The following is a 20,440-nucleotide window of genomic DNA, read 5'->3' on the forward strand; positions in this document are numbered from 1 at the left end:
CGCAATAAATATTAGTACTTTTAATTGAAAAATCGCGAAGAAAATTGTCAAAATACCGCAGTGATACAGTGAATCCCCATTCGTAGCCATGCGCTACGACGATGAGCGTCCCAACCGTGACGTCACGCCGCTTTAAAAGTGGTCGGGGAAGGAAGGGAGCGGAGGGGAGATGTTGGCCACACGGCGAGACATGGGTAGGGGTGGGGAATGGCGGGTCTAGTTCTTATATGGTAAACGTCTCTACCGGTTAAGACCGAAGCTGTAATGACAAAAGAGTAATGAATTTTGATAACAACTTCTAAGTATTTAATTCGTATCTTCAAATTCTTATTCCACTGATTTAGCTAGCACATAAAGCAATAAATGGCAAAAAAAAATCATATTAATTTTTAATATAAATTATTTCCAGAATTTAAGGCTACAGGATAATGAAACCCAGTATGGAGAAATACATATGACATAAAAGTTTCATTTTTTACGTTGGTAACAGGGGGATGTGAAATCAGCTGCCTCGGCGTGCAATATAAACAACAGCTCGAAATCATTCACATAGGTTGCTTGAGGCATAATGTAAACGAAAATATCATTGATAATCTGCTGTGGAATTGAAATGGATTGTGCAAATCTTCTCCTGACGCTTGTGGTTGGTGAAAATGGCGTTTCCAAGAATTGGGAATCAAGAGACGGTTTGAAAGAAATTAGCAGTAAAGAACTGTGCAGCGTTAGCGGTGAGATTTATCTTCTTAAAAGTTTGGAAAGCCTGTTATTGGAACTTTATGGAAAGTGTAATGAAGAGAGACTCAATCTGAAGTTGAAAGACGGCTTGAAAAGGTGTCAATCTGTGCTAGACTCCATATGGGAGAGGCTAAATACAGGAATATGGAAGCAGACCCCTACCTACCTTCGTCATTTGTATTCATACGCTTCTCTTATTAAGGCTGTCGTGTTATCGTGCTTATCTTGTCATGGGGATAGCTCTAAAGAAAGACTGGAATATCTGCGTGCCTCCTTGAAGACAGTGGATTATGGTATTCTTCTGGGAATGCCTACGTTAGAATTGACGACCGCCGCCCAGATTCTGTCAAAGGAGCTGAATAAATGCAGTTCAAGAGAAGATTTATGCCCAAGTTTTGGTCAGATGACTAAGGTTAGAATAAATATACTTGTTAGTATCTATGATTTAGATATTGTCTTTAATAGTCGGAGTATTCATGTTTTTTATTTCCCAGACTTTAATGCCATGATTGCACCCCATATCATACGTCTTGTCTTCAGTTGGTAATTTGCTCATTCAACGGACTGCAGTCATGGAAAATAGACTAATATTGATGGAATTGCATTTATCAAACATAAAAGTTATTACTATCAATTAATTAAAATATGTATTAAAGTAAATTAATAACATTAAGCCTCCTTCACATCTAAGCTCCCTCTGCTTCCCCCTCCCTATAACTCCACCTATTGTAGGCACTCTAACCACTTGCCATATCTATAAATGATGTAAGTGTGACTGATAAAGGGGAACAATTTGACTTTTTTAATTTCTTTTGAGAAATATTTTAATTGTATAATACAAAATCATTTCTCTGAGAGCATTCCTGATAGCACACTTGTTCCATTATTTTTTAGAAAGGGAAGGTTACTGCAGATAATATCAAAGACCCACACCCAGGCATTGCTGATGAAGTCAGTGTTGAAGATGTTACAGTCTTGTGAGTAATATTCGCATTAATTTACTTGGGGATGGTACGGTTTTATCGATTCCTCATTTTTCCACCGATCTTCACCAAATTTAGGATTTATGACTTATTTAACATTACAATTAAAATCTGCCCATTATGTACTGAACTGATTTTTAAAGGTTATTTTGGTTAACTTTAGATGTGATCTTTAACAGCACGTAGTAGTTGATTTGTCATCATCTGTAAAGGGGATAATATTCTGCTACATATATTGATGAAATTGGTTTAATAAATTGGTTGTGTGGGAGTTATGTGTCCACTTAATCTGGGTACCTCACCACAAGCCGCCTTGTGGACACGGCTGTTTGGCAAAAAATAAGAAGTTTTACAAATAACTATTGTCTATTGAATATGTGGTTCTCAATTATCCAGTTTACAGATTATCCAGGGGGTCACTTCTGCACTGGCTTGCAGCTTAAATCGGGAACTCCTGCAGCCCAAGGATTATGTTAGTCTTAACTCTACAAAATTCACTAACTCATGGTTAACCTTGTGGTATTCCATTATAAGTTTTTGCTTGATATACACAATTACTTGAATTTTAAAATGGACGCCAGAGTAGGGGAAAAGGATGGAGATATTCATTTATGAGAGTACTGTCTTGACTTTCAATAATTTTTAAAATTTCTAACTGTTCCCTAGAATCCAGTTCACGGCGGTCATTGCAAAAATTAAAAATAAATAAATAAATAATTTTTTTTTAATTCATCAAGTAACTAGGTAACAATAAGATAAACAAATCATAATTAGCGCCTGATGATGATGATTATTCATTGAAACCTGGGTCGCGCTCTTATATAATAAAAAAGTGATATAAGTAATTGTGTATATCCAGGAAAAACTTAGTCTTAACCCTTTCGCTGCTATGAACATAACTGGTTCTTTTGCACAGCAGGCTGCTGCAAATGTACATATTCTTCCTCCCTACTGTGAGCTCAGTCTCCTCCCTGCAACCCCTCGCCACATGAGATGGGTAGTTTTCCTAAGAATGTGCCGCTGCAAAAGGGTGAAAGATAGCCAATATGAACCAATTCTATTTGTCCTCATTTTCTAGGGACTGCCCTCCAGAGTGTCCTTGGAGGGCATGGGGAAGGCCAACACGATCGATGCCCGTTCTTCTCAAGCCCTCGCTGCAACAGTTCTACATAGAGCACTTCCTGCAAGGGGTCCCAGCCGTTCTGAAAGGGTGCCTTGACCATTGGCCAGCTCTATCCCTCTGGAGTCCCTCGTACTTGACTGAGATGGCTGGCAACCGTACCGTTCCCATTGAACTGGGGCCCCACTACGTGCATCCAGCGTGGGGCCAGAAGCTCATGGCCATTGGGGACTTTGTGGAGCAGCATATGGCTCCTGATCCGAAGCAGTCAGCTGGAGGAATTGAGAAAAAAATCGGATATCTTGCCCAGCACCCTCTATTTGATCAGGTGAAGTGTCATTGAGAAGCAGGGGTTTTCGAAGCGGCAGCTGCAAGGCTTTGCCATTTCCTTTAAGGAATCTCTCTTTGAAGTTGAAACTGAAATTAAAAATTATGATTGTGATTTTAAAATACTTTCTTAAAATACTGCTTACAGCCAATATACTCAATTTATATGTATCACTGCATGTTTACGTCAGTATCTTAAGATTTTATGTTTCATTTGAATGCCATTCATTGGCAGGAGTACCTAAATTATGAAAACATTTACTTTCATATGTTTTTATTTTTACCTTTATTTGGGAAAGGTTGTGGAATAGGATTAAATATTGCAATTTCATTGGGGCATTGTGTGCCTGGCCATTGTATTCGGCACTGAAAAATCTAGAGGAAAATTTGACTATGTACTTGTTGTTGGGAATATGAGTACCTTCATCTCCATTTAGAAAAATTGAGGCCAAAGTACTTGTCTGGAGGTGTGACAATCTAAATGATAGGCTCTCACTAAATAGACCTCTCACCAGAAATATGTATGCTCTTCTGGATTTTTATCCAGTTAGTGCTAGCAAGCTACTGTTCAAAGCCTATAGAGGTTGTGCAGAGGCTGCCCTTTTCAAAATATGGTAAAATCCTTTCTAATGAGAAGAAATAGTACACTGTAGGATTCAATAGAGAGGTCAAAAGTTTGGTGCCTGGTGTTAAATAGAGGAACCCAAAGCTTTTGTCAAGTTAAGAAAAAACTGAAAAGTTGCCCTTTTCATGAGTTGGTTATGCCATTAGAGTTTTGGTCCATTGACTCGATCAGGAGATACATGTTATGGAGAGAAGGAATGAGTGAGTGTAAACAACAATGAACCATATAAAGCCCACGTTCAAGACCAAGGAGTAGCTGAGATGAGGTGATATGAGAGCGTTACTTCATCATTATCTTGACCTATATTTGTATATGCTATGTGTGTATCGAAAATCTCTGGGGAAATTAAAAATGAATGAATGAATTATCTGTGAAAGGGTCAAGACAGGGAATAGTAGAGACTTTTCTATGCAAATAGCTCCAGAAGTAGGAGATGGATCAAAAATTGGAAAAATATGGGATTTTTCGAACTCTATCACAATCATCTATAAATGAAAATTGATACACAAGCCCATTAACCATTAAAAATTCACTCATCGATGTAAAAATTTAATGTGCTTTGCAGATTCCAGAGTTAAGGAATGACATCAAGGTGCCTGAATATTGCTGCCTCACTGAAGACATTGATTCTTCCGCCGATGAAGAAGTGGACATCAATGCCTGGTTTGGACCAAAAGGAACTGTCTCTCCCCTGCATCATGACCCCAAGCATAACCTATTGGCACAGGTATGTGGCATCAAACCTCATTATTTAATTATGCCAACCTAATTATTCACAACTAATTTAACCCTTTTAGTGCTATCCTTATTCCTCTGGTACTGGTGAGAAATGCGGAGGGTTTTTTAATAAAATGTAGCATCTATGAAAAAAAAACAATTCAAAGCTATTTTATTACATATCCATATGCGGTTTTTTTTACGTAGATGAGGTTGAACTGGTCTATATTTACAAAATGTTTTTACGTGCACTGAAATATAAATCTTTTTATTTCAATGTGATAAAGTTAAACAATATTTTTAACAATATTTTGTTTTTACTTTCAAACACAAAAATAATATATTTTTTAAAACTTTTTCTAATGAAGCTGCTTTTTGAAAAATCTGAAGACAATTATAAATAAGTCTTGAAAAAATCATCAATAAATAAGAAAAACCTAGCGAATTGCATAACTTTTTGCCATCCTCTGCGTAGTCCCATCTCAGTGTATTGCAGAATAGCATCAGGGAATCTCGCCTTATTGTATTTGTTTCCATCTAGCATCTATGCTGCACCATACAAATGCTATGCACTCCTTTATTACAGTTTATACACACTGTGCGGGACCTTTTTCTCTTTCTTGCATCTTTTCCACTACAAACAACACAATTTTTTTCTTTCCTCCCGGAAAGTTGCTGCAGTCCAGCCTTAGGTCCACTTGTACTAGGAGATGAGTCATTCCCTGTCTTCCCAAGCCATTCCACCTCAAGGGACTCTATAATGCTTGCAGTATACTGAAGCCTTGTCATTGTTTTTGTGGGATGGTTTTCTTTGTATATTATGTAGGAATTGAGCACCATACGAGCAATCACCGAAAAAACAACTTTCTTCCAATACTTTACGGTACGCCTTTCATCTAAATATGAATATACCATCATATCAGATGCATCAATCCCACCCATGTAACTATTATATAAATTTATTATTTCTGACCTCACTATATCTTTCACTTTACCATGCCTCTTCTTACTTGTATTTGCGCTTTTTGCTGTAGCTTTCGTGGAAATCAGCAGAACAGGATTTTTTTGGGATTTTTTTTCCCTTTGCCCTAATAAAAGAACCGCGTCACTTCTAACATATTTCTTTTCCCCAACGCGAAACTTTTCCTTCAATTCCATTGGAATATTCTTCCGATTTCTTCGCAATGTCCCTGTCAAATATGTTTGATTTTTATATAATTCACGAGCCAGGTCAACACTCGAAAAGAAGTTGTCCACAACAACATGGTAGCCTTTCATAAGATAATTACCTAGAGTCAACAGCTTTTTCACAACCACAAAACTCAGTCCATGTTCCTGTAATTCTTTCTTATCTTTTTTATTCTTCGCACCACGATAGCAATAGAATGCCAGACAATAGTTCGCTACCGAATCGCAGAGCATCCAGAATTTTATGCCCCACTTGTGATGATGTTTACTTGGTAAATATTGCAGTAACTGTGAATGGCTTTTGGTACCAACTAAAGTTTCATCAATGCAAAGATGTTCATGTGGTGTATAATAATGGCGAAATAAGCGATTAGCATGGTCAACAATGGGCTGAAATTTAGCACAAGGGTCATAATTTTCATTTCCAGGTGAAACAAGTTTGGAATTGTCAGTGAGATGAAAAAATCTAAGAAGCAATTGAAAACGATCTCTAGACATCATTTTTCCGAACCATGGTATGGCACGAGAATTGCTCACCCAATAAGAAAAGATGGTTGGTCTTTTTGTTATACCCATTTCTAGTAAAATTGCAATAAATGCTTTCATTTCAGTTACTGTCACATTCCGCCACTGCCTCACTCTTGATCTTGGCGACAATTTATCATGGGCAGCAAGGAACTGCTCAGCATACCTGTTAGTTTCCGTTGTGAACAGATTCCATAGTACGGACGTGAAAAACAAATTGAAGTATTCTCTGGGGTGAGCTGCTGGTGATGGCGCATGCTTGGGACCTGGCATTTCAGCATACTCGAAGGCGTTAGTATTCCAGGTGTCACGGCCTTCATTTACCACGTTGAATTCTGGTGGTGGAATAACATCGGTCACATCACTGGTCACATCATCTTCATCACTTTCCTCTATTATCCTTGGCCTTTTTTTCTGCGTCACAATATCAGAGTCGCCAGAGTCAGAATTGTCTTCATCATTCAGATGTTCGCTCAAGTCTTCTTCCTCTGTATAATCATCATCGTCACTAAGTGATAACAAGTAATTTACAAGTTCTTCGTCTAATTTTTTGTTTGAAGTTGCCATTTCAGGTAACCGAAACAAAAGTAAAACGTATGAGTATGCTTGAAATAGCTATCGAGACAACCGCACACTCACAAGGTAAAAACCACACTGAGCCTCCTTGGTCATAAGAGAGAAGTGCTTTCCTCGCGAAATATGGACAATGTATTCACTATCTCAAGGCAGAAAAAAATAAAGCCCTAACACATAGAGAACTGCTGACAGTGCAACTCCATTCCACAAAGTCTAAATGATTAGCTTGGAAGGATGAAAGGAGATACCAAAATGATTACAAAGTAATCCTTTCATATTAACGTAACACAATATACTGAGTTAGCAGTTCTGAATCAAAACAACCTCACCAAAACACATCCATTTCATAGCAGAACTATCAGGTTATAAGCCCTCTGGTATATGTTCGCAAAGAAAAGAAAACTGAGCAGCAAAATCAAGCCTTAGATTGGGCGGTGCTTCCTGACTCAGAAAGAACCAACTGAAATTATGGTATCATTTATGCATTGTTAAATGTAATTAAAAGTGACGATAAAAATAATTGAAACTTGTTGCGTAAAGCAGAAAATGTACACTTTCATAAGAGCAAAAAACATACAACATTTAATTTAAATGTAATAAGTTATAGCAAATTAAATAATGGACTACGTAGAAGCCGATATATCGGCCCGCCGCACTTTTCGCCCGAGCAGCAAAAGCCGATATATCGGCCCGCCGCACTAAAAGGGTTAATGAAGGCAAGTTTGAATATTTTAATGTATAAGTTGTCTATATTTTTACAATTTTACTTACTTTTTATTACTGCAGCCACTTCAATCTATCCATTTAATAGACTTAAAATTTTTTTGATGTTTTCTATTCAACTATTACATTTGTTTGAATCCTAAGTTTTTAGCATATGTAATTTATAATTAATTCATTGCAGTTATTAGATATAGGTAAATATCAGTGCATATATTTTTTTAAATCAAGCATTATTCATGCCAATGTTTCCCGCATTGGTGATTGTGGTAGTTTGAAGAATAGCGAATCCTATAATTTTCTGTTTTCTAATCTGTTGCTTGCATCTCAAGCTATTTGTGGCGAATAACTGAGGGCCTCAGCCATTTTGTGGATAAGTTGATAATGTTATGAGCCATCAACACCTCTCAGCTACCCCTTTGCATTGTGCATTGTCATTATGAGGTTTTTGTTTTTTACACTGCTGTGGGTGATTCCTTTCCTCAATGACCAGTTCCTCCAAAACGAGTGACGAATGCATCAATACTGTAATGACGTCACCAACTCATGAAAAGTGGACGGCTGCTTTCCCGTTTTGTTGTATTAAATTATGACAAAATAGGATATGAAGTACATTATGATGCTTTGCACTTTCTATGGAAATATTTTATTTTAAAAAGGAATCAACATGTTTCACTGCACTGCAGCATCATTAGGACTAGCATGGAAGTTAATCAAAGCAGAATGAATAGTCACGTAAGGAGGGTGTTAGTGCAACGAGAATGTTATGCTGTTCCTGGGTTGGGGAGAGAGTTGATGGTTGGGGTCAGAGAAGGGTCGGGAATTTTGTGCTGATCATTGGTCTGTGGTGAGGAAGGGGAGGGGAGTTGAGTGAAGGACTTCAGGTGCTGGGATGGTATCCTATCTTGGATTTCTACTATATATTCCCCCACCTTTAATTTCATTCTGAAAAAATGACTGAATGGGAACATATCTTTTTTTGTCAAAATTTTCTATTCTTCCACAATCCTTCCATGTACAAATTCTTTTAGTCATTTTTGGATTTTGGATCTGAGTGAACCATATATTTTTGCATCATCTAGGCTTAAGAATTTTTATAAACTAGCAAAAGTTATATGTAATTCTCCCCAAAACTTTAATTTTCTTCTGTTGGTTTGTCATTGCTTGGCCTTACTTGGCATTGCTGAGTCCAAATGAAAAGTCATTTTTGTATTAATATATTTTAAAAATTTCAGGTACTGGGTAGCAAGCGTGTGATTTTATATTCAAGTGATGACTCAAAATACCTTCATCCTTACGAAGGCCAGTTGCTTGATAACACCAGTCAAGTGGACCCTGAAGATCCTCTAACCTTAAGCAGGTCTGTATGAAAATTATTTAGCCTTTAAGCTTTTTAATTTTCCTTTTCCTTTTTCAGGGTTTTAATGTACGAAATGATCCCCTTAAAATGGTGATTAAATATGTTCATGATTCCTTTTTATTAATGAGGATATATTTTCAAAATATCCTACTTCATATACTTAATCTAAACAGTTATTGATTTCATAATACGAGGGTACACTTAAAAGGCGGAAAGGAACTTGTGGCACCACTTACAAATGTTTTTAACATCCATACATTTAACACCATAAACTTCAACCAATTTGCGATTAATGCCGATAGGTGCCACCCTTTTCCCCATCAAAAATTGTATGACAGACCGAATTTCACACCTGGATGGAGACATGAGGGGAAGCTCCATGGAGACAGCTGCTATATCAACAAAGAGCAGTCAACAATGCTTCATAGCGGTCAAGAGTGGTAGTGGAGGAACCAAGAAACATGGTGGTGTTGGCGGATTGCGCCTACCACTTCATGCGGCAACGCAATGACTTAAGGGACCTTATTTTTACGTTTAACCTAGTATTTATTCCGCCTTAATAAAATATGCAATTTTAAGTTGCCCAATTTCATCTAATTTTAATGGTAGAACCTTAAAACACCCAGACCCTTTGTCCTGGTAACCATATTAATAGGCAGCATCTGGTGCTAATACCAGTGGTGTCATGGCAAAATCAGCTGTGCCCAAACACACTTTCCTTAACTTTTTTACAAGTGAAATATTACACTGTGTATTTCAATCATTTCAGAAAATATAGAATAAACAAATAAAAAATTATTTTGGTTACAAATGTATGTATGAGAAATTTTGAGGCATCAAATTGATACAAGGATTCAGCAGACTGGTTTTCGGGGTGACTGCCGTGTAGATTCATCTCTGCAGCAGTCTGCAGAGATAAATCTATGCGGTGGTAACCCCGAAAACTAGTCTGCTGAATCCTCACCACACAGCGAAAGCCTACATACTGGAGGATAAATATTGAAAACTATACTAACAACTCTCTTTTTATCCAAACATAGTAAATTGAAATATGTCTACATTGAATCCTTTGTTTTCATTATAGTAAATTGAAATATGTCTACAGTGAATCCTTTGTTTTCATTGCAGGTTCCCTGATGTCTCCTCAGCTCAGTCGTGGGAGTGCGAACTTCATGCAGGCGACATGCTTTACATCCCACGTCGATGGTGGCACCATGTCCGATCCCTATCCACCAGCTTCTCCGTGAGCTTCTGGTGGTGACCTCACTCTCCTCACCAAGTGACATTGTATCCTCAAATGAGCACATGTCTCCTTAATCATTCTTGTCCGGGTCTCCCTATCCAAAGTAAGGGGTTGCCATCTCCTTACTCCCATTTGCTGCAGGTTATCTTCGACACTATCCAGCCAACTTTTATGCATCTCCCCGGAATTCTTCTATCCTTTGGCCCCTGACTGAATATCTACCTTACTGCCCTATTTATGGATATTCTTTCTAGACGACCAAGTCACCTCGGTCTATTTAGCTCAGCATTATTGATGCCAAAGGTTGTTTTTGGTAAGTGGTCGGTAGGTCTTCACAGGACCTTCATCTCCCACATTTTGAGCAGGTCACATGTAATAGGATTTGATGCTTTCCTGGTGAATAATGTGGGTAAACTCTTCTCGGGATTCCCCCCAGGTTAAATTTAATTTAATTTTTATTTTTCCACCTTTCCCGTAAACAGCACATAGGGGCCTTTACTACGGAGGATTAACAAGGTATGACACAGACATCCATGCCCTGGATAGGGACCACCTACCCAGGTGGGATTCAAACCCGGGACCTACGGTTTGGCTGGTGAGGACTTTACCCCAATGCCACCGAGGCTGGAAAAACATTGGCAATTGTGGATAATTTAACACGGTGGGAATTGCAAGAAGAGTTTACCCAGGTTACTTATAGTTATGTAAGCAGGTTAAAGTGTACATACATATTTCCTACAATCACCAATACACTCATACATGTATATTCCCTGCAGCTGGAGGGTTAGTTGTGGAAAATTGCAATTAATTCAACTGTACATTTTGGTCTTACCTTCTATCTTCTGCCATTTCGAAGTTTACCTATTAAAGGCTTGCATGTTTTGATGAGGACCACAGCTCTGTGTACGAAATTTTTCTCAAAATCTGCTGATAGAATGATCAGTAGTTATCACCCAGAGAATGATGATAAAAAGAAATGGGAATCAAGGAATGAAATCTGTCACATTATTTCATTTCAGACTTATTTCTGTATGTATATAGATTTTTCAGAAAGTTGAATGGTATGAAGTATCTGTATAAATGAATGTAAATTATATTCATATCACAAACTATTAATCCCTAAAAGGCTCGTGTTTATTATTTTTATGAGAAATTTTATTTTTTATCCAACTTGACTGTGGGAGTAGCCAGCTACTGGGTACACATTATACTCTACCATGATGTTTTCAATGGAAATGACAATTTTTAAGTGTTATTTACATTTAAAAGTATTTTTCATTGTATATTTGTCCATATGTTCTGAATTTTGATTCACTTGTAAAAAATATGATAGAAAACTGAAATAAATAATTGATTATAAATAAATTGTTTCTCTCATTAAGTTTGTGCATAGCCCTTACAGAAATGTATATAATGTAATCCCATTTAAAATGCTTTCTTTACCTGTAAGAATGAAGTAGGTATCTGAGAAAGGAAATGTATATTATAATTACATCATTAACTATTTATCTCAAAAAGACTCGTGTTTATCATTTTTATGAGAAATTTTTTATTTAATTCAACGTGACTGTGGGGGTCGTAATGTCATAATTCTTTACCAGGGTCAACTTAGATTCTAGCTATCTGATGAATATAAATGCTCAGGACTCATTAAAGTATTTGATGGATGTATGGAAGGCTATGGAAGATGAAATAAAATTTATTTGATAGTTAATAGCATTGTTTGAATGTATGCTGCCCAGTGTAATCTAATACGGCAAATTTATAAAACAAATTGATTGTGATGGTGTCTGTCAGATGAAGATTGTTCCATATTTTTCCATTTGTCAATCAGTTTCTCACTTCTTGAGCTATTCTTGATCAAAATCAATGGCTGTACAACCCCCTCGCAAATAATTAGATGGTATCACACCAGTGTGAGTAGCCAGAAATTTCTGTGGGAGGGGTCCTAATAATGAAGGAAAAATTTTATAAAAATCTTTTAATTATTGGAGGGTTTTAAATTGGTTTTAAGGCTTTTCACAATGGAAAAAAACTTCATTTTTCAAAGAAATCTTTTGCAAATTCAATATTTTTTCTTTTACGGAGGAAAGAAATTGTGATTTTATATTTTGGGAGGGGGGGTCCAGACCCCCCCCCCCCATGCCATGCCACTACATCATGTAATCTTGCCCTCCATGTCACATCTCTTCTCTAATATAGTATCCTCTGCTATTCATCCTGGCCCATTTATTTTTAAGAGATTTTTTGAAAATAAACACTCCATTAATCCTTGGCAGATAAAGTATTACTTACCTTTAAAAATTAATTATGAATTCATTGAAGTTATCTCTTCTATCCAATCATTCATTTCATCTCCATCTGCTCCCCAATATCCCCTTTTTCCCTCCCGCCCTCCTCTTATATAACTCTACTCCTTCACCTTCTCCATTGCCTGTTATCCGATAGACCTCGACGAGTCTCTCGAGTTGCACATTTGTGAGTGTCCCATAGTATTTTGCCCTTATGGAACTCCCACATAGGAGTTAAATTTGCACAAAAAAATTACATTGTTTTGATGCTAACATATTTTTTCCTTTTAAGCTCACATTTCTCTTGTCTAAAGGAGAGTCACTGATAATGAGCTCATGCAGAAATGTTAGAAATGGTCTCTAGGGTATTCCTTCTCAAAATGAACTCCCCTGAAATATATTCTTTTACTGAGGCCCAATCATTACCACAATGGATCAATAAGAAAGATCAAAGTGCTCAAGCTTCTATCAAAGGTCCTACCAGCCATTAGTGGTAGATTAATAAGTACTGATCGGGCATTAGTTACATAATAAATTTTCAAGAAGAACTATTTTTTAGTTTAATACTAGTCCCAAAAGAGAACTTTGCTTTGGTTACTTAAATGACCCCTAGTCTATCAAAACTAATGCATTGACTGGGCTGCCCCAAGCGACTCCTCAAGAAAAAGTCTGAGAGGTGATTCAATGCAGTCTCCAACCTACGGTGAATATTTCAAACGGAAAATAATGTGATTAAAATATTTTCAATACTTACCTGAAGAATATTGATCAAACTTTAGCTTATTATAATTTGCAGGCATTATTTTGACTTCCGCTAATTCATTTTTGAGGATTTTTTTTCCGTCCTATGTAAACACAAAAAAAAACCCTGGAAATGAATAAAAAAGGATTCACAGCCTGCTGGAAAACAATACATTATACATAGTAGATTGTAATTCCCGGCGATCGCTTGTCGACGCTAGCTCCATCGGCTCACAACGATGGTAACAAGAACTGCAATAAAGCATTGACTAGCGTAATGCGTTAATTTATTTGCGGCACTCCATTAGAAAATTGTTAACAGATTTTCGGTGATTACGTAGCTTTTTTGGGTGAAAAATATTTCTCTGAATTACTGTTAATGGGTCCTAAATAACTGTTTACTGTGTTAATTGTAATCTGTGAGTGAAAGACGGGTGCGTCCAGTTAACAATGAGTGGATATTTGAGGCCTTTCTTCAACGTTACCCACAGACTGTGTCGAGAATCCGCTTCAATAAAGCGATCCGCTTATAGTAGTGCAGTTAGCTTGGACAAACTCTACCCTGGGAAGTCATTGAGCTTGTCTACGCCATCTAAGGTATTTCCTTCGTTTTTAATGTTTATGTGGAATAAAGCGAAACTACCTGAGTTTACTACCAGCTCCGGGTGTCTTAATGCACTTTCTATTTTTCCCCAATAGGTTTCTGCTGATAAGAATGACAGTTTCACAGGTCATATACCGATTGGTAAGTCTGTAAACCCTGTTATAGGTTTCGATTCGCCTCACCCCTACTCCGGATGTAACATATATTAATGTCCGCAGATGTCAATAAGCCCTTAATTGCCGTCAAAGTCCCAGTTGCTGGTGGGAAACCCATGTTTTGTATTGGACGGCTTTAGCATCAATCAATTAAAGTGAAGAGAAAGAATGGTTTTTGGTTGTTCAAAATTCTGCTTTTTGTTTTCAGAGAAATTGCATATCACATATAGCCGTAGTGGTGGAGCTGGTGGGCAAAACGTGAATATGCTAAATTCAAAAGTAGATGTTCGGTTTCATGTTGAGTCCGCCGATTGGTTGAGCAATGAAGTGAAATCGAAGTTGATAGAAATGGTAAGATAAATGATTACCTTAGCATTATTAATCGGTGTATTCCTGTTAAATTTGTCCACTGATATTTTAACATTTCTGTATGATTTGCCGAGCTTGCCACTTGTAATTAAATGATTATGACTTTATTTGGGGTCAAATAAGCCTAAGTGCCCTTCTTTACTTGGTATTTGGTAAATTCAGTGTTAGTCTGTCATTTCTTCTCTCCATATTTGTTTATTATAGCCACTTGAATTGAAATAAGCCCGTTCTCTTGTAGAATCTGTTATCATTTTTATTTAAATTTATGTTGCATCTCCCTGAGAAAGAATTTTAATTGTGGTGTCATCTAATTAAGAGCTTAATGTGTAACTATCATTCTATGAAGAACAAAACCAAAATAAACAAGGAGGGTTTCCTGATCCTGAAGTCAGAGAAGACTCGCTCCCAGCAGCTCAATGTCGCAGATGTCATGATGAAGCTTCGGACATTGATACGAACTGCAGCTGAGCCCCCTGGAGAACCCTCAGAAGAATCTGTGGAGGCAGCCAGGAAGAGGCAAGTGTTTGGTTGCATTGAGATAGTCCTTTGGGGGCGTCCATTAATTATGTGAGGTGGTTATTGGCAATACTTGGACTCCTCCTTCCCCGTAGTGAGATATCGTGAGATTTGATTTGACCCTCTCCCTATAATCTCACGTGAGATTGTTCAAAATGCATATTTTCAGAGAGAATGCGTTAATACATGCATCATTTCATTGGATTTAATTCAAAAAGCTATTTCCTTTATTATTCGTATTTAAGTTTAGTCAATTCAACCCTGTTTTCTCACAATTTTACTCTGTTTCTTTCGGAAAAAAATTATGTGATACTTCCGAGGACCTCCCCTGTATCCCACGTGAGATTGGGTGAGAATCGGCTTGAACCTCTCCCCCCTAAATGCCTCACGTAATTAATGGATGCCACTTTAAACCCATTCGTGACCTCAATTGGCTCTAAACCTAACAGGGGAAGAAGTTATCCTTCTTCCAATATTGCTATGGTGTGTGTCTATTGTTTCTCATAGTGCAAATTACTGAGAATTTTTGAAGTAATGATGTGTTGTAAGTAATTATTGGGTTCCTTTTCTTTTACTGGTGTACCCCCTTTCATACAGTTATGGATTTAAGAATTTTAAAAGAGATGTACATGTGTGAGACGCATATTGGATGGAAATCATTCGAAATGTCCCTGAAGTATTTAATCATATTTACTGGATATGGGTTTTTCTCTATATCTACGTCTTCTTTCTTTTATTATAAAAGTATTTGAGCTTTCAGGTGAGACACACCTAAAAGGCAGAATGAGTCATTGAGTAGTTTACTTACTAATTGGTATGCAGTAAAAATAAATGTTTATTTTTTCAGTCGGGTATAGTTCTTCACTCCAGGGGCGCAGCTAGGAATTAAGGCTAGGGGGGTTTCAGGCACAACTAATACTGGGGTGCTTGGGGTATTGCATACCCTCCAGGGTTGGCGGGAGGTGCAGAGGCCTTCCGTCGGAAAAAAAAAGAGAAATGGTTCAAAATGGTGATTTTTACGGCCTTCTGAGGGATATTTTATTAAACCTCACACTATTATATAAGCAATATTAATACAATTAGGTAAACCAGATTTAACTTAAAAATTTCTGTGAGCTCTGGGGGGGGTTTTATCCCACCCCTTGCTGCGCCACAGCTTCACTCCATCCTTTTGTTGTAGTGATGATTACCTTTCATTGAAAAAGCACACCTTGTGGCTTAAATATATCAAATTAAGTACATATGTTGAGCCATGCACTGTCCTTTGAGACTTTAATGAGTTCTAATATTTTTGTGGGCTCTTCTGATGGAGGAGTACTGAGACAAAGGCACAAAGCATAATTTATTTTTCCAAACGTTCTCTCTTGGATATACATACTTGATAATTTAGCTGAGTTTTCAATTGTCTCTTATCTTCTTGCCTTAGAATCTCCCACATGGCACACTATGACTTGATGATGCTATATTATTAATGTTATAATTTTCTGGATGACTCATAAACTCTGATGTTTTCAATTTAGTAGGTATTATAATGAATTCCTTGTTTAGCTCTTAGCAGGTTAACACCTGTTATACTCTCTGTTTGGAATTTGATGATTTGTGTCTGTTGCTCTGTTTTGCTAAGTTTTTTTGACTGTGTGGAATAACTTGCTCTTTACGATTATTTAGCAAGTTATTCCACAAAGTTGAAAAACTTAGCAAAATATACATCAATAGACACAAGGCTTTGAATTCCAGGAACTTACCACTTGTGGTCAGTCTCGAACTTTTGAGAACTTCCCCCCCCCCCTTTAATGCTGATGGCAGTACACCCAGCCCTTCCAATACTCGTGACTCATCTGTTATGTCATCATACAATCTCCTGACAGGAAATCAATCCATCAGTCATAGCCTAATCATTGTTAGGTTATCACCTATTCTCCTTCCATTGAATGATTGCCTAAGGGTGCGGTCCGTTGAATGCTACCAATGCTTTGGAGTGCCACCGACGAGCTCCCAAGCGGTCCGTTATTCACTACAGAGCGCTACAGGTTAAGGTGTGACGTCACGGCAAACGTCATACACCCGTTTCCTACCTCGCTCCAGACGCTCCTGTGAAAACTAGGGTCTGCGGAGGAGCGAGTCATTTTTTGGTGGAAATTCGAAGGTAGTGAACTTTGGCAATGGAGAGTTTACTCATGTTGCAGTTTTTGGATGCTAAATGTGGATGCCTTGGAATGTGGATGTCCATTTCTTTTAGGATTAACATTCAAATTTCGTTGGAATAGCATTTTTTTTCAAAGCAGAGGTCTCGCTTTGGTCCACCTATGTTCCTGATAAATGTTCAAGTCCACTATAAAAAATGGTAAACAAGTGTCATCGAAATGAAAGAGTAACTCAGAGATGGGGATTTTTACATGAAAATATCCGTTAGCTCACTTATATTTACATCAGAGTTACTTTCGTAGAGTCGCTTTCAAAATTTTTAGGACAAAGTTTGTGGCACCGCTTCTACTTCTCAAGGAAATTTAGTATCCTATTCTCCTTATGTAGTTTTGTGCTGCACTCTGCTAACATTCCACTTGTGAGTGAAAATATGTATGTGCACTCAAAGGGACAAATTATTTTATACTGCAAATTTATTATTCCGCTTCTGTTTATGTAGGGTGCAATGATTATTTTGTGTGCATTTACTGCATACTTGCACCGGTTTTCACCCTTAGTGGTTAAAGTAATTACCTATTATATGATTTTTTTATCATGTGACAGTTCGCTGTGGTGTTGGCCTAGTGGGCAACGCTTTGAGCTCGGGTAGTGAAGATTGAGGGGTCGGGACTGTCTCTTATAATTTTTTTAGCTCGTTTTCTTACTTATTTTCAGGTTTTTTATAATTGTAATTTCGCTGTTTTTGCTGTTATGCTTTTATTAATGATGATGCAAATTTTTAAAATTGGTAGATAAAATCCTGGCGTTAGCATTAACATACAGTTTGAAGTCTGGCAAAAGGAGTCACACATTATATTTTATTATTTGACAATTATTCTGTTTCGAATTATGATAGTTCAAATTATGTGCTAGTATTCATTCAGTATGCACTTGCCTCCGGTTTATCTGTTTTGTCGTAAGATTTGCAAAGTTATCCATGGTTCGTATTTACGATTTGTGCTTCTGTTTATAAACCTGGTGGCACCAGGGGTTAAATTTGCTTATTTCTGCTTATTGTGAGTTATACGATATGGTAGTATTCCTGGAGTACAAATTTGAGAATATCATGTATTACTTTGTACTATTTGACACATCACCAGGTTAGCGTCGAAGACCCTTTCCGTTGCAGTGGTTGGCTTTTAATGCACAAGATAGAAACAAAGAGTGAAAACCAGGGCAAACATGCAGTATATGCGCACGAAATTATTATTATATCCAACATAAATTGAAGCAGAATGATATATTTGTAATTAAAAAGTAAAATTTCCTGTTGAGTGCATATATATTTAAGCACATACCAAATTTTTGCATTGTGTAAAGACAACAAAAAAAGGACTGGAAACTAAATCCCTTTAAGAAGCAGAAGAGACATTATAATGGCCCTCACAAATTCTATGACAGCCTATGTCTGAAGGAATGGCTGTCTCCGTGCAACGTCCTACCACCGCCTACCTCAGTCTGGGTCATTTGGCACCACAAAAAAATACTTTTAATGAGAGGTAGATTCACATCTCGGCACACAACAATATACATAAGGTTCCCTCCCACTCATTTAAAATTCTCCGTTTTATCTACTATTTATTTATACAGGCATCCCCCGAGTTACGTAAGAGATGCGTTCCGGCAGACTATACGTAAGTCGAAATTTACGTAAGTCGAACCTTTGCGTTGGCGCTTCAGAAATTGCTGTATAACAAGTTGTGTCGTACAGGAATGAGCGCAACCACATACGCCACCACATCCATCGCTAGAACTGCAAATTTTCACGTTGATTGCTGACTTGGGATTTATAAGCGATTTTTCTACAGAAATTAATGAATTTTCCTTCGAGGAATGACAAAAATTGGTCACTTTGTTATTTTTAGCACGTAAAAAACTCTATAACTATTCGATATTTTTTCTACCATAGGTTGTACGAGCGAATATCTACTTCTTCGCGCTCGCATTCGAAAATTAACGTAATCATTTGAAATACGGTTATCGCTTACGTAAGTACGGATTTACGTAAGTCGAGACATACGTAACTCGGGGTATGCCTGTACTTGAAATAACATGCACGATAATGCACTCCTTATGCAAGCAATGCAGATATCATGAGGTTCACAAGTCATCAACATGGCATCGCCCGAGAAATATGTTTTTGGCTTAGAATTCAAGTTGAAACTTCAAACTGCTCTAGGGGCAAAATTATTCAGTGCTGAATGGTAAAATTTGGTGAGAGCCTTTCTTACACCCATTGCTTTATAAATCAAACATAATATTTGGTAGTGTAATCTCTTCTATTGTATGTTCTTTGTGGGGATGCTGAATGCTCTTCTCTGTGGTTCATTAGTATCTGATTTTCTGCCTCATCATTTCCTTTCATCTTGGTAATGATAGTGGGTATTAGTTTGATGTTATTGCAAATTTGGAATTGATGTCATTAATGCATCATGTAATTTTCTACATACGTCCTTTGTGGTCATTGCTTTTCTGCAAAATTTATGCTTGATAACCTTCAGAGTTCTTACATTGTTTTGGAAATTTTAATTAATGGCAAGGTGTAGTGAACTTTACATTTTTTAATTGCAGGAAGATGAAAGCAGCTCGTTTACGCCTGCAAGAGAAAAGAAACCACTCAATGAACAAAGCTCAGCGGCGTGCCCCAGTAATTGATTATTGACCAGGAGTGGATGGTTGTTGCTGTGACATCTTGGCCTTTCAGATTTTTTTGTGGATTATGTTCCCATCTCCTAAAATTTTACTGAGTCACAACCTCTGTGGCCATGAATGTATATAGTGTTATTTCTTTCCAGTAAAGTAAAAATTTTTTGAAACAATGTATATTTTTCTTTGGTATGATGAATTAATACTACCACAATAGCTGTGGTACCATATTTCTCCGAATATAGTCCCCCCCCCCCCCTAATTTTGAGGCTTCAGTTTTGGGAAAAGTTTAAAAAATGCATTTGAATATTGTCCCCCCTCTTTACTTTTACCTTGGGCATTTTTGGATAAAAAAGGGGGGACTATATTCAGACATATACGGTATTTCCCTCAGAACTGATTGGAGGGAGATCTTATACTAGTGCTAAATGGCCTATGGTGTATTGCAAAATATGTCATAGCACTCAATGAAATATTTCCTATTGGGAAGGCTGAGAAAATGTCACGTAGTGGTATACTGTATCATGCTGGAGCTGCTCTGAGTGCTAACTTTCCCTGAATGGTCACAACAGTTACATAATTCAAACTTATCGGTACCACAGTGTCTGATCTTGCTCTCATTTCATATACATAGTCGTCATACTTGCACAAGTACCCTGCTTGCCTCATGAAGCCTCAAGTTCAATGCACACTTGGAAAGTTGCATGGAATAAATTTTGCAATAGGGACTATGACCCATATCAATTGAGTTCAAATGAACAAAAGTATTGTTTTGCCACAGCAAAATTCTTAAAGGAAATATGTATTTAAAAAGT

At 37.3% G+C, this 20,440-nt stretch overlaps 2 protein-coding genes across 2 annotated transcripts; both read left to right on the forward strand.

Annotated features, from left to right (window-relative positions):
* Window positions 1–404: 404 nt before the first annotated feature.
* Window positions 405–11,621, forward strand: LOC124163975 (bifunctional peptidase and arginyl-hydroxylase JMJD5). Its single transcript, XM_046541119.1, has 6 exons — window positions 405–1,147; window positions 1,630–1,712; window positions 2,797–3,166; window positions 4,356–4,517; window positions 8,752–8,876; window positions 10,005–11,621. The coding sequence occupies exons 1-6, from the start codon at window positions 611–613 to the stop codon at window positions 10,135–10,137; spliced, it is 1,410 nt and encodes a 469-aa protein (XP_046397075.1). The 5' UTR covers window positions 405–610; the 3' UTR covers window positions 10,138–11,621.
* Window positions 11,622–13,417: 1,796 nt separating this feature from the next.
* Window positions 13,418–19,798, forward strand: LOC124164119 (peptidyl-tRNA hydrolase ICT1, mitochondrial). The gene is made up of 5 exons (XM_046541296.1): window positions 13,418–13,748; window positions 13,851–13,896; window positions 14,119–14,261; window positions 14,626–14,795; window positions 19,551–19,798. Exons 1-5 carry the CDS (start codon window positions 13,602–13,604, stop codon window positions 19,639–19,641), a joined length of 597 nt encoding a protein of 198 aa, XP_046397252.1. The 5' UTR covers window positions 13,418–13,601; the 3' UTR covers window positions 19,642–19,798.
* Window positions 19,799–20,440: the final 642 nt, after the last annotated feature.

The sequence above is a fragment of the Ischnura elegans genome, chromosome 8 (assembly GCF_921293095.1).
Source record: "Ischnura elegans chromosome 8, ioIscEleg1.1, whole genome shotgun sequence".
NCBI classification, from domain to species: Eukaryota; Metazoa; Arthropoda; class Insecta; order Odonata; family Coenagrionidae; genus Ischnura; species Ischnura elegans.